The 15,000-nt window shown below is 40.4% G+C and overlaps 1 protein-coding gene across 3 annotated transcripts in view; it reads left to right on the forward strand.

Moving 5' to 3' along the window:
• The window catches only part of LOC138014919 (pancreatic lipase-related protein 2-like), a 32,458-nt gene that overhangs the window by 15,252 nt on the left and 2,206 nt on the right, over positions 1 to 15,000 (forward strand). For all 3 annotated transcript variants that reach the window (XM_068861807.1, XM_068861805.1, XM_068861806.1), the window contains 4 exons: positions 3,435 to 3,746; positions 10,889 to 11,077; positions 12,125 to 12,364; positions 13,650 to 13,676. In XM_068861807.1, the coding sequence (XP_068717908.1) occupies positions 3,435 to 3,746; positions 10,889 to 11,077; positions 12,125 to 12,364; positions 13,650 to 13,657 (749 nt within the window). In that variant the 3' untranslated portion in view covers positions 13,658 to 13,676. The remainder of the gene's footprint in view (positions 1 to 3,434; positions 3,747 to 10,888; positions 11,078 to 12,124; positions 12,365 to 13,649; positions 13,677 to 15,000) is intronic.

A 15,000-nucleotide genomic window follows, 5' to 3' on the forward strand; every position in this document is an offset into this window, starting at 1 on the left:
GACAGTGGCCACTATGTTGTCTGTACTTCTCCAAACTTGAAAAGTTCAAGCTCAGATTCAAAAACCTGTCGCATGCGCGTCCGTGATAGTGCGCCTTTAATAATACTTTCGATACACGTTCTTTACATAAATGCATAGCAATGCAACTCGTCTTGTTATTCCAAACTTCAAAGTTGACCCAGCGAACGCGCTTAATAATCAATGATTTCTCCTAGATTTGTGTTTTGTAAAGTAATGGATGGATTCCTCGAGGATTCCGGTGAAAGTGGTGTCTATGGATCGTATATAGCCTGTCCCAGGCTCCCAGATAGTCGGAAAAACGAAAGCAACTGCGTGTGAAAAGCGAGTGGTGGCTTGAGTCGAGGCGAGGCGGGAGAGCCTGAAAGCATCTCTTTAAGGTTAATGCTAACCTTTTGGGGTGCCCTCGGGGAAATCTTTCGTAAGCGCGTTATTTTAGGTAAAACTCCAGCAACTATGTATCACCGAAAAGGTAACAAAGTGAAAAATCCAAAAATATGAACATTTTTGTTTATTATGGCTTTCTTTAGCGCGCGCGAAACTTCAAACTCAAAACCATGCATGTTGACTTTGCTGAATTACCCGCCTTCGCATCATCACGCACAACAAAACAAACTGTATCAATCAGCACCTTATATGCTACCAAAGTGTGTCGAGCTTTTAGGATCTTCCTATTAGTTTCCTAGAAATGAAATAAATTTTGAAGTTGACCAATACAAAATTTTCCTTTTCGCGACACGCAGAGACGCGCTGGGAGTGGAGAAGCTGGGAGTGGAATTCGCTCCCAGACAGTATGAGAACAATGACATCATTTAAAGATTTTAAGAAAGCCATAAAGGAAACGAACTTTTAGTTACAGTTTTAGCTATTGTATTATTGTAGTTTTAATTATAATTTAACTGATTTATGTATTTTTCTTTCTCGAAGATATTAGCTCAATAGAGCTACTCTGATAATTCGAGTGGAAATAAAGTGTATGTATGTATGTATGTATGTATGTATGTACGCGTCAAAGTAAAATATTTCGAATTATTCAAAAGCCCGACACAATTTCGTGCACCAATAACCGACAATCATTTTGCCCAAATTTCCTAAAAATCCGACAAATCTACATATATATATATATACCCTATAAATTCATTTGAAAAGGAGCTATTCCTGGAAAAATTAACCCCGAGTTTTCGGGCTGAAAAGATTGGTAGTAGCCAAAACGCAGAGCCGAGGCCGGGGCCGGGGCCGGGGTGTCTTTTTTTTTTTTTTTTTTTCAATTTTTTACATTATTCTCCCGTACTGTTATTTGCGAATGTTCAGCATCTTTCCTTCATTTATGGTGGAAATTAGTCAAAAAAAAAATAAGGAACATACGGAAGCTACGAAAGGGACATCTTAGTTTGGTTTTTGAAATTAAGAGAACTTCCCACTGAAATTGGAGTTTTTGTGGGGAATATACGCTTACTCCTAGTGCGCACGGCAGTCAAAACTGTGCTATCCTGCCAATCATTTGCCCTTTCACTGGAAAAGGTGAATTTCTGTGCGTAAATGACGTTGTTTTCGATGTACCCTATCGAAAGGACGCCACCAAAGTCTTTTTTCGCGAAGTTAACGCAAACAAACACATTATCAATACAAATTTGACGCTTAATTCTAAAATACCAGACTGAATTCGTCTGAAAATAGTTAGAAAAAGCACAAATAGCAGCCAAAGCACAACAGCTGTCGTTCGAATCACCGCTCGCCGGCAACCCAGTTTTGGCGCCTAAGTTTGTTGACAAAAACGTTGCTACAAAATCTTTTAAATGGTTTTCTGGTCCTTTACCTGCGAAACTACTGACGTGACGTCAGATACAACAGTTTTTCCCACTCGCTGAATTCTGATTGGTCAATGTAAATTTCAGTAGCTCTCGCCGTATGAACGAATGTCTTTGGTTGGTTAAATGGTTAGCATTAAGGTTGGGGTTAGGCATACTGTGCATGATAAAACCAAAATTCTCTGCTTTTTTATCTTAGGGGTTTTGAAAAGGGCATCATTCATGGCTGAATCCCCTTATGGGGGCAGGGGTGGACAGTATCAAAATATCAAGTTCATGCGATATCCCGTTTTTAGCGTAGAAGAATCGAAAGCAAAGAAAATGATTTAATTAAGCAGCAACCGGAAACACCAAAACGCGCACAATTCGAAACCTTTTATTTTCACTAACCCCACAGGGAGTAAGAATAAATAACCAGGGAGCTCCGCTTTTAGGCTTGGCTAAATCAATATGTAATAATCAAAACCAAGTGACAATAGCTAAGTTGAACCCCTGATAGCGTAGTTGGAAAAAGTAATTTTTTTATACTCTTCAGAAGGCATTTTGCATGCTCTTGTACGTGTTATTTATTTTAAACGATCCAATAGAGTGTTTGGCTTTTTTGGTCACTCTGTTTGTGGATATGTATATAGTGAAAATTCCAAACTTTATGATTATTTGGGCATAGTCTTATTCAAGCCGTGAGTTCTTCAATTTGCGCGTGCAAGTAGTACATTTGGATGAAGAGGCGTTTCCTTGTCCTCTTTATTGATTTCGGCACCAAATAATCCTGAAGTTCGAACTTCTGCTTTTTGGTCCTTCCTTCTTTCATGTTTTTGTTATATTCTCTATGTGATGTGTATATTTTTTCTTGTAATATTTTTCATTTGACTGATATTATCACCATTTTATCAATTGGGTTTTCAGCTTCTCTCACTGTATCTCTCTGTTTGCAGCATTTCTTGACATTTAGAACATTAAGTGATGTGCTGAGTTGAACTTCTGTGCTGCTAATAGATTCGACATTTTATTCTTCTCTTTCGATGCGACAAGCTCTTTTCTTTAGATTAAACTGCAAATGCTTGCCTGTTCCAGTAAACCCTTAGTCGATCAGTGGATTCCTTGGTTCACCGCGAACATGTTTAATAAAGTGGTACTATGATAAAAAAAAATCAAATTTTTTTGCTTTCTTTGGGTTTCAAAATTATGTTAACTATACACTAAGTGACCCAAGTTTTAAGCCTTAATTTCAAAAAGACTCTTGTTTATTTTTAACTGAAGAAGTGTCATAAGAGTCATGTGAGCAAGCGTCTTTTCAAACATGGCGGAGAAGCTTGATGCAAGCTTTTGGATGACTCAGCCCCAAGCCTCGCTACAAAAAAATCGGTTAGTGAGTGGCAAGTTGGTGGCCCGGCAAATTTTCAGCCCATTTTTCCCGGATAAAAAGACTGCAGTTGTTTTTAAAAATGGGATAATGAATGACTTAAGATAGATAAAATATATATAATAAGGTGGTTTAATGGCCTAGCTTTCATGGGTCCCAGGTTGATGGTTGATCAGGGCATATAATAATTCCTATGGAACGCACTTAAAATCCAAATAACAACTACCGGTACTTTGATTTCTTAGAATGTTCCTCTGGGTACTACAATTGGGGACTTAGAATGAGAGACGCTCTGCTGAAAAAAGGTGACTTCAACGTCATCATGACAGACTGGAGTGTTGGAGCAAATCAAGACTTAGGAGTGTCATCTGGAAACACACGGCTGGTCGGCGCTCAAATGGCCGAGCTTGTAAAGTTCCTAATATACCAGAACGGAAAATCTAAGGATTTTGCTGATAATTTCTATCTTATTGGGTTCAGTCTTGGAGCCCATGTCACCGGATTTGCTGGAAGTTATCTGCAAAGGAACTACAGCATGACAATTGGCCGCATAACTGGTAAGATTCTTTGCGTATTTTTCAATTTAAACGGAGGCTAAGGAAGATGTTTCTGTTCAGTGTTAATTTGGGGGCTTAATTTTTACCCAGCTTAGTTCAATCTTGTTTTACGTGTTTAAATCAGACGATATGCAGGATATCGTTGCGTTCACAAACACAAAGTTCCTCCTCTTCGCTTTTTTACACCATGGCGGCAAAATATAGACAGTTAAGATAACGCTACTGGCTTAAAACAACCCTGTGAATATCTAGTTCGTGGTGCTCGTCGAAATTCAGAGTGCAATTAAAATCACTGTGATTAGAGTAAATGTTTAAACAATTTTTGTTATTTTGGGATAGCAATTCTTAATACTGGGTCCTTTCCTTTTCTCGGGTTAGAAGCCCACCACTTGGAGGGAGCAATCGCGTTCCGTAAGTCGAGTGTCCAATTCCTCACATCGAGTTATTCTTAGATTGCTAATTCCCGCGTAAATTCAAGACCTTTTTTTTTTTTGGAATTTCACATATGACGTTATAAGACGCGTCACACATTGTTTGGTTAAGTTAACATACATCAATACAGAGCGATTCCCTGCAGTAGCCTGCGTGCAGACGACTCCTATTACTTTTGTTGCACGCGGAAAAGGGGCGTCTGCGTAACGCCATCGCTAATCGTTTCCCAACCTCGCTCCCAGGCTGTTTAATTTTGCGTAAATTATGAAATAACACCCGCCTACCAGAATGACAAAAAGGTCCGACAGTGTGAGGAAATGATGGATTTTCGTGCCGCTATCGAGCCTGTTTGCGAAATATTTAAAACCTCTTTGCTTTTTCCCGTGCAGGAGGAATGTCTAAAGGCTGTATGCGATGGGAAAATGTATATTCAAGCCTTCCGACTGGACATGGCAAATTCCAATTCAGGCTCTTTTGTAGTCGCGAGAGGGTTGGGGAGGGGGAAAAAAGACTGCTTGCAAGCCACCTCTTTTTTAATTCCACCCCTCGCAATGTGACATGTCGTCATTTGCATTGTGTCAAATAACCAACTGAATAACTAGCCAATAGAATCAAAGAGAAGTGTCAACAGACATGATCTGAAATAAACACATGTGAGTTTCGTTGCAAATACGAATCTTTTTCATGGCTAGCGTCAAAACTCCAAATAAAGTTGTAAATGTAGCGAGCCAAAATTACCGCGTTTGTAAATGCTGTTTCAGTGTGAAGTATTATCGGGAAAAGGCAAATTTCTTTCAAATGGTAAGCGCTCCCTGGTTGCGGCTGGTCACGTGACCACCTATCCATCCAAAACCGCAGGGTGGGTGGGTACTCAAGTAAATTTGGTCGAGAGGACGATAAAATAGCATCCGGGGAAAGGTGAAGTTGAACAATCGTTGGTTTCGAAATGGCGCTCGGCTTTCTGAGATGTGTTCAGAAGGCGTTACTTTCGGCTGGCTATGACGATATAATTTTGAAAGTGAAACAAGTCATTTGCCTGGAAAGTTTATATTTAAAGAAAGATTTAGTTGCTGTTCTTCCTACCGGCTACAATCAATCCTTAGTTTTCCAAGTTCTGCCTCGATTGTTGAGGGAAAGAGAGGAAATACGTGCAACTACGTCGGTAACAAAGTCTGTAGTTTTAGTTGTTTCACCTTTGAACGCTTTGATGTATGACCAGATGTCTAAATTGAGCGCGAAAACTACTGAGTCAAGCGACATACCGCTCTCTACCTGCCTTAGTAAATTTGTTACTGTGACAATCAAAAACCCTGTAACCACACCCTTACAGCAGATTTTTTTACCACCCTATTCTGGGTGGTCACTTGACCAGCCGCAACAAGGGTCTTTCTTCCACCGACCAAGGGAGGCAGATAAGAGAGACCCTGGGAACGAGGTTGAGGGATGGGATGATAGATGAAGTCATAACGCTTGTGACGTCATTTCTGGTAACGTCAAATTACGTCTTTTACGCAAAAAATACGCGTTGCATGACCCCGTGCGACGTATGATATTTAAATCGGGAATCTTTACAATTTTTTTCAGCTACATTTGTCTTTACAAGTTGGAAGCCAAAAGTTAAAAGTCCTTTAAATTCCCTCTTCAGCGAAATAAAATCAATCGACATCTTCAACCTTCGCGATTTGACGCAAGTACACAAGACCTCACGCAACCTAGGCAAAAAGTCAAAAAACGCGCGAAAAAGATGTTATTGGCATTGCAACATTTAATTTGATTGGTTTATTTTGGACCAATCACATTATTGCTTAAATTATAATCCGTCAGAAGCAACGAACGGTTTACTGGAGTTTAAAAACTGTTCGATTGTTATTATCGATGTTAAAATAACTCAAACAACACAAAGTATTTCTGCGGCATCTCTGCGAAAACGTCCATTTCTTCAAGTATCTTCAAGTACGCAATTTACTGATTTTATTCAGTTCTTTCTTGAGCTGCATTGGCATGCTAGATTTTACAAGAGAGCTCGCGAAAAGCTTCCACAGAAGTTGCCTCAAACGCCGCCGAAGTTTAATTTAATATTCCCCGGTTATCGCTGGATTATAGGCGGCTTGTTATCCCATGTCACTTTTGACCATTCAGAATACTGCTTTCGGGGACGAACGCAGAGAATTAGAAAATTAATTAAGAGTTACCTGGAAGTCGAAGTTCGGCTTGAGGGATCAGGTGAGATTGTACTGCACATGCGTACTTCATTCAGTCTTCAAAGGAGTATGGCTTGTATTTATCATATAAAGATAACACGGGGGGATCTCTGCTAGGGTGGGCACCTGATCCCTCAAGCCTAAGATGACGTAGAAGAATCTCAATCAAACGTCGACTTCCAGGTAAGTCTTGTTTAATTTTCTAATTCTTCTAAGTTATCGCCTTGAGGGATCATGTGAGATTTTGAAGCCATGATAAATGCAGACTAGAACACATCAATGCAACCTAAGCCCTTTAATCTTAGCCCAACCTGGAAAGAACATGACATGAAATCTTATCACATGCTTGAGTACAATGATCAGTTAACTGTTACTATCTTCAACTTGACTAAAAGGCTGCAGTCTCAATTCAGGCCATATAGATTGCTTCAGCAAAAGTATTTTTGTGTTGAATAGGAACACAATAATGTTTAGCAAAAGTTTGCTTGGAGGACCATCCCCCTTTGCTAAGTATAGCCAATAGAGGGGCATCTGCCAGTGAAGCTGCTAAGGATGAAGCACTTCATGTACTATGCGCACTAAATCTAGTTGTGTCGATGCCAGCGAGGTTAAGCATAGAAATTATCCAGCGCCTAAGAGTACCAGCACTGACAGTATGATGAGGCTTCTGGTATGTCAAGAACAATTGCCCGACTATTGTTTTCATCACAATACGTCTTATGAATAGGGCCCTCTTTGTTAGAACCTGCAGTACTTTCAGTATTGAGAGAACTTCTCTGGTCTTTCTGCTGGTCTTTGTCTTTCTGAGTTGTTGTAGGCTTGGCCATTTTCGTTTAGGTCGCAAAGGTGCTGCCCCGAGCATGCGGTCAACTGTCTCGGTGAAAATCTTCGATTCTCACAACAATATTTCCACTATTTCCCAAACAAGGGCTCATCCAAGTGCTCGTACGAGCAGTGATAGTTCTGTGCGGTCGTTGTAAAATCTAACGCCCGTAAAAAAGGCAAGGAGAATGCTACGATGTTTCTGCTGTCCTCGAAGTACAATTACGCGTACCGCACTGAAGTATGCATGCGCACTGCAATCTCACATGATCCCTAAGCTGATGACGTAGAAGAATTCAAAAAGGGGTGGCTTGCAAGCAGGGTCTTTTTTCCCTACCCTAATCTTCTCGCAGCTACAAAAGAGCCCGCTCGCAGGCTATTCCAATCGTCACCGATGTGTTTACCTTCATCTCCCTCCACCACTGGACCTTAACTTGCACAATAGTTTTATTTTCATTTGAGGAATCTTGAGTTGGTCGACGTATGATCGCTCTAACAGGAGAAAAGTTCGTGATTACGCGATCTGTGGGATAGCTTTTGACAGGTGTTGAGCGAGCCTTGACCTTTCGGCGAAGAAAATGATCCTTCTAACAGGAGAAATAGGCTCAGGTGAAATAGGCTCTACTGTAATGTCAAGTGCCTGTACCTTCTTCTTGACGGAAAGTCCTGCTTTGAAAATCTCCTCGTCGAGTTCTCACAAGTTGGTGCGAAGTCCACGCGTCTTTTGTAGTTAACTTTCTAAGGCACTGTTTAAAGATGATGTGAGATGCACAGTAAATTGTAAGGAAAGAATTTGCACATATGCATTATATTTTCCCTCGACCTTGCACCAAATTTCTGTCCCTTGGCTTTTCGATTGAGGAAGCATGTTTAGATTTGTTTTGACTGGAATTACCCCGCTAAATTTTTGAACTGCATAAATCACCGCACACATTATGAGATCACGGTTTTTATAACAACCAATCAGAATTTACTCGTGCAATGCAAACTGTGAGGCAGCCAATCAAAGTTCCCCAGTTTCCCAAGATCTTGACAAACCGGAACACGATTAGCGATGGCGTTACGCAGACGTCCCTTTTCCTCGTGCAACAAATGAAATAGGAAAGGTCTGCACGCAGGCTACTCTACCAGTGAAAAGGTACGAAACAATACAAGTGTGAAGACAAGTTAAATAGGAAAAAAGCTCACTTCCGGTTGCCGCCTGTGCCTCAAAAACGTGCAACGGGAAGTGAGCTTTCACTCCAATCCAAATAGCTCGTCGACTATTTGTAGTGAAAACACGTTTTCGATATTGAGCACGCGCTCTTGGAAATTTATTCGACCTTCCAATCCATTGCACGTACTATGAACTCGTCACTCGTAAAGCTCGCCGTCGTATACCTAACAGCACAAATGTTTCATCAATGGGTAACCGACTCGTCCCGGCGGCCAATACAAACTTTGCCTGTTGTTTCCACAAAGAAACATTTGAGAAAATTCACACTAAGGGAAAGTCATACTTTAGAAAACGTGTAGAAATGGAATGAAACCTCCATTATAGCAGCTAAAAATTCTACTGAATAATCATTGGACATATGGTAGGAAACAATGTATTATTTACGTTATGGACTTAACCACAGTTTCATCGACAAGAATCGGTACGTGAAACTTAACCTCCTGTCAGAGTTTGAACTTCTCCTTAACCAAGTTAGCTCAAGCATTCCTGTTTGCCAACATGAAGATTTCAAACATTTCCTCCGTGTCCATTCTAACCTCTTCCACCAAAACATTTTCAGCACATCTGACTACACTTACAAAGTCTTACATAATCTAGCATCAGATCCCGACCTGGTGGTCCTCTCTGGCGATAAAGATTCATCTGTCGTCATTATGCAACGCGCCTACTACGTCAACAAACTTGAAACTATGATCGAAGAAGGCATCACTAACGGGAAATACATGGTGACTGAGGACAACACACTAAAAGACCTCAAATCTTTTCAAGATTGTCTGACCCGAAACTTCAAGTCACCTCTGCCACTGAATAAGGTCAAACCGACATCAAACCAGCCGGCTTTCCTATATGGGACTGCCAAAACCCACAAATTCCAGAACTATGAGCAAATAACGAAGGATAATCTGAAACTCCGACCGATTGTCAGCACTTGTGGAACCTTTTATTACGAAACCGCCAAGTTCCTAGCCTCTTACCTACTTCCTCTCACTGAGAACGAATACAGCATCAAAACTACCACCGATTTCGCTGAGTGCCTAAGTAACAGAACTGTTGATGATGATGAAGTATTGGTCTCATATGATGTGTCCTCTCTCTTTAATGAAGTTCCGCTTGATGAAACCATTGACCACATCATTCATGAAATTTACTCAAACAACAAGCTACCACAACTCCGCTCAAAGTTACTCTTCAGAGGCCTGCTCTGCAATGTCACCAAGAACACAGTTTTCAGTTTTAATGGCAAGCTATATAAACAAATCGATGGATGCGGCATGGGCAACCCACTATCTCCAGTCCTTGCAAACATTTTCATGGCTAAATTAGAAGCTGACGTAGTCCGACCTTTCAACCCCGCCATTTTATGATCGGTATGTTGATGATTGTTTCTCTAAGAAGAAAAAGAACGAGCCTGATGCTCTATTCGAACGACTAAATCGCTACCACCCTAACATTGTTTTACTGTCGAGGAAAACCCCGACCATTTTCTCGATACTGCCTTTAGTTATACGAACAAGTTCAATTGCAGCGTCTTCAAGAAACCGGGGAAACTACCAACACATTGGAAATCTGAGGTCCCTACCAAGTGGAAAGGAATTGCATCACTAGCGCACTCCACAGAGCCAAACGCATCTCTACCGATTTTGACAAGGACATAAAAACTCTAGAAACTTCTTTCATCAATGCAGGTTATCCGAAACGTTTTATTTCGCATACAATCAACAACTTTCTAAACGACTCGCCCCAAGATGACAACATCATTCCGAGTTTTCTCTTCGAAGAACGAAAGAAAGTTTTCATCAAGCTCCCTTTTTGTGGTAAAAACGAAAAACTCAGTAAGACGTTTATTGAAAAACTCAACAAGTTCACTAATTTCAATTTTATTTTTATAATCCTGTGGCAAACAAGGCAAATCAAAACCCTCTTTAACAACAAAGACAAAAACACTCACAGATCCAAAGTTGTTTACAAAGGTGATTGTTCTTGTGGCGTTGATTACATTGGCGAGACTGTACGAAACCTAGCAGTACGAATTGCGGAGCATTCAAATCCTGCTCACACTTCTGAACCTGCAAAACACCTGCGGGAAAACCCATCACATGCTTTCACTTGGCGTGTTCTCTCCTCGGCACAGACTTTTCACAAGCGTAGGATCGTCGAGGGGCTAATGATCCAACAATTCCGCCCCAGTTTGAACAAACAAGTCATTTCTTATGTCTCCAAACTTTTCCCTTTGGGAATTACATAAGATATAAATGTACGCGCGGACGGTCACCCATTTTAACCCTGATGATGGCAAACAGCCGAAAACGTTTGGTTTGAATATTTTAATTTTTTAACTTTTAGCCTTGTATATAGAATATAATGTATTAGTACATTTACTGAATTCGTTAAGAAACTTTTAATTGATTACATACTACAAAAGAGCCAATTAAACTTCCCGAATTCATCTTTTTTTTTTTCAATACGTACAGGTTTAGATCCCGCTATGCCACTTTTCACTGGAAGCCGCAAAGATGTTCATCTGGATAAGACTGATGCGAAATACGTCGACATCATCCATACAAACATGGGTGAATTCGGGACTCCAGACAAAGAAGGCGATGCTGACTTCTTACCAAATGGTGGCGCCTTGCAACCAGGCTGTGTGGATGACCCCACAGGTACGTGTTCGTGAATTTCAGATCTCGTTATTCAGTTGAACTGAATGTGGCGTGTGTAGTGTAGCGCCGGGATATGGCCACCACGTGCGTCAAAGTTTACTCACATCTAGTACATCCATTTGAGGCCGAGATTTGGCTGGTCCCTGCCATAATAAGGGTCGAGGCCATTGCAACCAGGCTGTGGGAATGACCCTACGGGTATGTTCTGGTGAATTTCAGATCTCTTTATTCAGTTGAACTGAATGTGGCGTGTGTAGTGAGTGTCATAATAACGGTCGAAGCCGTTGAAAAAGGGCCCTTTTTGCGAGCTTTCCTTCCTACACATGCGCTTGTGTTATAGAAATGGACCTTCGTATGAAAAACAAAATTGACACCTCGGTTGGTAGTTGATCGTGGATTTTGGAACAACTTGGCCCAAATACAGAATCACCTACGAAAAAAAGATTGTAAATCCCAAAGTGGCCAGTTAGCTAAACTGATAGAGTACTGCACCAATATCGTAGATGTTATTATTGGTTCAAATCCCGTCCATGCGCATGTCTGAATACCATCAGTTCAGGCCATCCTTTCACCACTACTTTGATAACGTTCATAACTAAAATAGTCTAAAAAATGTTTACCAAAGTGCTTTGTAACAAATTTGATCGTAAGTGTTACTTCCTGTGTTTTAAAGTTAAAGAGTTTAAAGAGTGGGGGGGGTCCCTATCAAGTCGATACAAAATTCTTATAAAGGGCTCATCGTCCAGGGCACCTAAGGCATAATTTTTTTCTTAAAAAAATATTTTCCGAATTTTGCTTTAAATTAATCAAGTTACTGAAATATGTTTCACCCACAAAATTCGCCACCGAATAAAAGAGTCGTCTCTCGTCTCGTGATAAGGTAAAGATCAAATTCCCTCAAACAGAACAATGTAATAACTTGATTTTCTCGCTTCTAATATGTCTGAACCGTCACTAGGGAATCAAACGCCGATTAAATCTATTGAGACAAGGAAACGCTACTTAATTCGAACTTGTCATTGTTTATTTCTTTGCTTTCCTGTACAGACGTCATGTTCACAGTCGGCTGTAACCACCTGAGGTCCACGGAATTCTATATCAAAACGGTGACGGAGGAGTGCCCCAAGCCGTTTAAAGGATACCCATGTAGCAGCTATTATAGGTATTTTTTCGGAAGGTGCAACGACTGCGGTAAGGAAGGATGCCCTCTCATGGGTTTCAGGGCTGAGGAAACCTACCCAGAGGGAGAATTCTACCTGCAAACTGGCCCTATGGACACATTATGCCGTGAGTTAATTCTTAATTCTTAACTGTACACGCTTTAGCCTATGCAGAAGCAACTTGCTGCCATGATCTTTGAGAAGAAAGGAGAGTATTTCTTTCCAAGGGTTCGTAATCTTCAGAATACTTTTTAAGACACAAAATGCGATGTGTGTCAATTAGTGTTTGGATGTGAGGCATTCTTAACCCTCCATCCTTGTAGTCACTTATGAGGGCAAAAAAAGTTTTAGATAATAGAATTAATTTGTTAATTCTATTTTGTTTTTAGAGAGGCAGATAAGGGATGCCCGAAAAGTGATTTTGGGTATTACAAATGCCTTTAAAATTTGGATTTTGCCAAATAAAGTAAGAGTCCTCCAGTGTCACCCTTTCAAGCTTTTCGAAAGAAAATTTCAGTGTTTCATCGAAATTAAGCTCTTGGTTTTTGCGCAAGTAGTAAGTGACAAAGATACCAAGAATCTTAATGATATTATTTACCTTCTCTATGTTGCTTTGCTGGGTATTAACATTTATGTACTCACTCCCAAGCCAAAGAGCTTCAGTTTTCTCAGCGCTCGACTTCAAACCAGAGCAAATTCCAAAACTTCTCAGTGTCAGGGAAAGACGTTCAAAGGATTTGATGCCCTGAACAAAAGTCGTTAGGTCATCGGCAAAGGTAGCCTACGTGTAGACGAGCAGTGAGACGAGCGAAAAAAATGTGCACACGTCACTTTACATACCCACGGCCGAGCGTGTATTTAACAATTATTCCACGAGCGCGCGTTGGGTATGAGATATAGACAGCCAACGAAACGCATAGCGCCGAGTTGGCTATAATCATCTCATATTCAACAAGCGCGAGTGGAATAATTGTTTTATTAAAAACGCTCACAAATTATGGCTAAATCGTCCCTACTTTATTTTGTAAATACAACAAAACTGATGCGTGATGGTATATAATAGCTCATATACCACGATGGCTGTGCCAATCAAAACACTAGAAATGTATTATCCAATGATCCAGTCTTTAATGAAACTATACGCATGCTCGCGCTAGTGAATTCCATTGAGCGAATTTCATGGCTATGTTATAAACAATTTTCTTCCCGTCAAATGTGGGGTCAAAGAACCCATTGCTTGTATTTTCCTCTTGTTAATACAGAAGGCAAAACTGAATCCTTTAGGAAAATTTTAATTCTACGCAGGATTAATTGAAGGCAAGCTTTCAGCCGGACCCTTGAAGTTTTACTTTTCAGTAGTCAAGCAGGTCTTTTAATCCAGTGTGATTTCTCTCTTCATTTTCTTCTTTCAGCTAAATAATAAACATGAGAAAGTAACGGTAAGTTATCGGAAAATAAATTTGACTTCAATTCAATCATAGACTTTGTTTGTTATTCCTTAGCCAATTTGCTCTTTTTCATAGTTTACTTTTTTATAATCGCTTATTGAGTAGGCTCGATTTCCACCGCTCACTCGAGTTCGGGTATCCTCCCCGAGAAGAGACGGCTGGACGCGTGAGGGATAGATTGTGTCTGTGACGTAATTTCAAAATATAATTTATGCGAAGTTAATAGTTGCGGGGAAATAGCATTAGACATTCCAAAAACACTGATTTTAAGAAAACAGAAATTACATAACAATGCTTAAAACGTCTGTGCGAAGTTTCCAGATGATACGAGCTTGAGTTTGTGGTTAAATGATCAATGTGAGTTTGAATTCAACCAGCGAATCATCAACGAAATCTTCGGCTGCTTTAGCTCTCAGTCGACTTCATCGGCCCCCTCGTTTTGCCAGCAATAAACTCAGCAGTACTTTCAATTGATCTTGAGGAATTTTACTTGCTCTTACATTAGCGAAGTATGAGGAGAAAATTGCAATAGCAATGGATTTGAAAGCCGTATTTTGACCTTGGCGCCAAATGGAAAATCAGTGAAGTTTGCGAACTCAGGCGGTAAAAAACGACACAATTCCCATTCTCCAGCTTCTCGAACACTTTTCGTTGTCGCAATCTTGGATGTTTCCTACCTTAAAAGCACTGTAAACCTCGAACAGGCCGGGTCAAAGAATACCTTCGCAGCCAAAACATATAATTTATGCCAGACGGATTTGTGCAGGCGAGTTTCTGATTGGCGGAGATTAACAATGGCTCACCTCACGCGTCCAGCCGAGATTTCGGGAGTGAGCGCTGGCTCATTTCCCGAAACAGCGGCTGGTAATCGAGCCTATTATTGAGAAGCATGTTTAATTTGGCGGACATTGTTGAGGGACAGATATTCATTCAACTGCTAAATACCACAACCGACATTTGGACTTTGCACTCATATCTAGGACAAGAACCACTCACTCGATTAAATAAATAAAAAAAGAACCAATGAAATTAAATGAAATATATTGTGGATGAACTAGTTTAACAATTTCAGTAATAAAAAGTCAACATCATCAGAACATGCGCTATATCCTAAACAAAGCACGCTGCCAGTCCGAAAACAAGGAAACGGTGGATATGTTGCAAGTAAAATCCAGACTGAGGTTGAATCCGTTTTTACCTAGGTTAAATTTGTGATCATCATTTCACCCAGGTTGAATATGCACTCTGCGCAGTTTACCCAAAAAGGACCATACCGTACCCTTCTCGAGCTTTGTCTTTCGCATCTCAACACATC

This window comes from Montipora capricornis, chromosome 9, assembly GCF_036669925.1.
Source record: "Montipora capricornis isolate CH-2021 chromosome 9, ASM3666992v2, whole genome shotgun sequence".
Classification (NCBI taxonomy): domain Eukaryota; kingdom Metazoa; phylum Cnidaria; class Anthozoa; order Scleractinia; family Acroporidae; genus Montipora; species Montipora capricornis.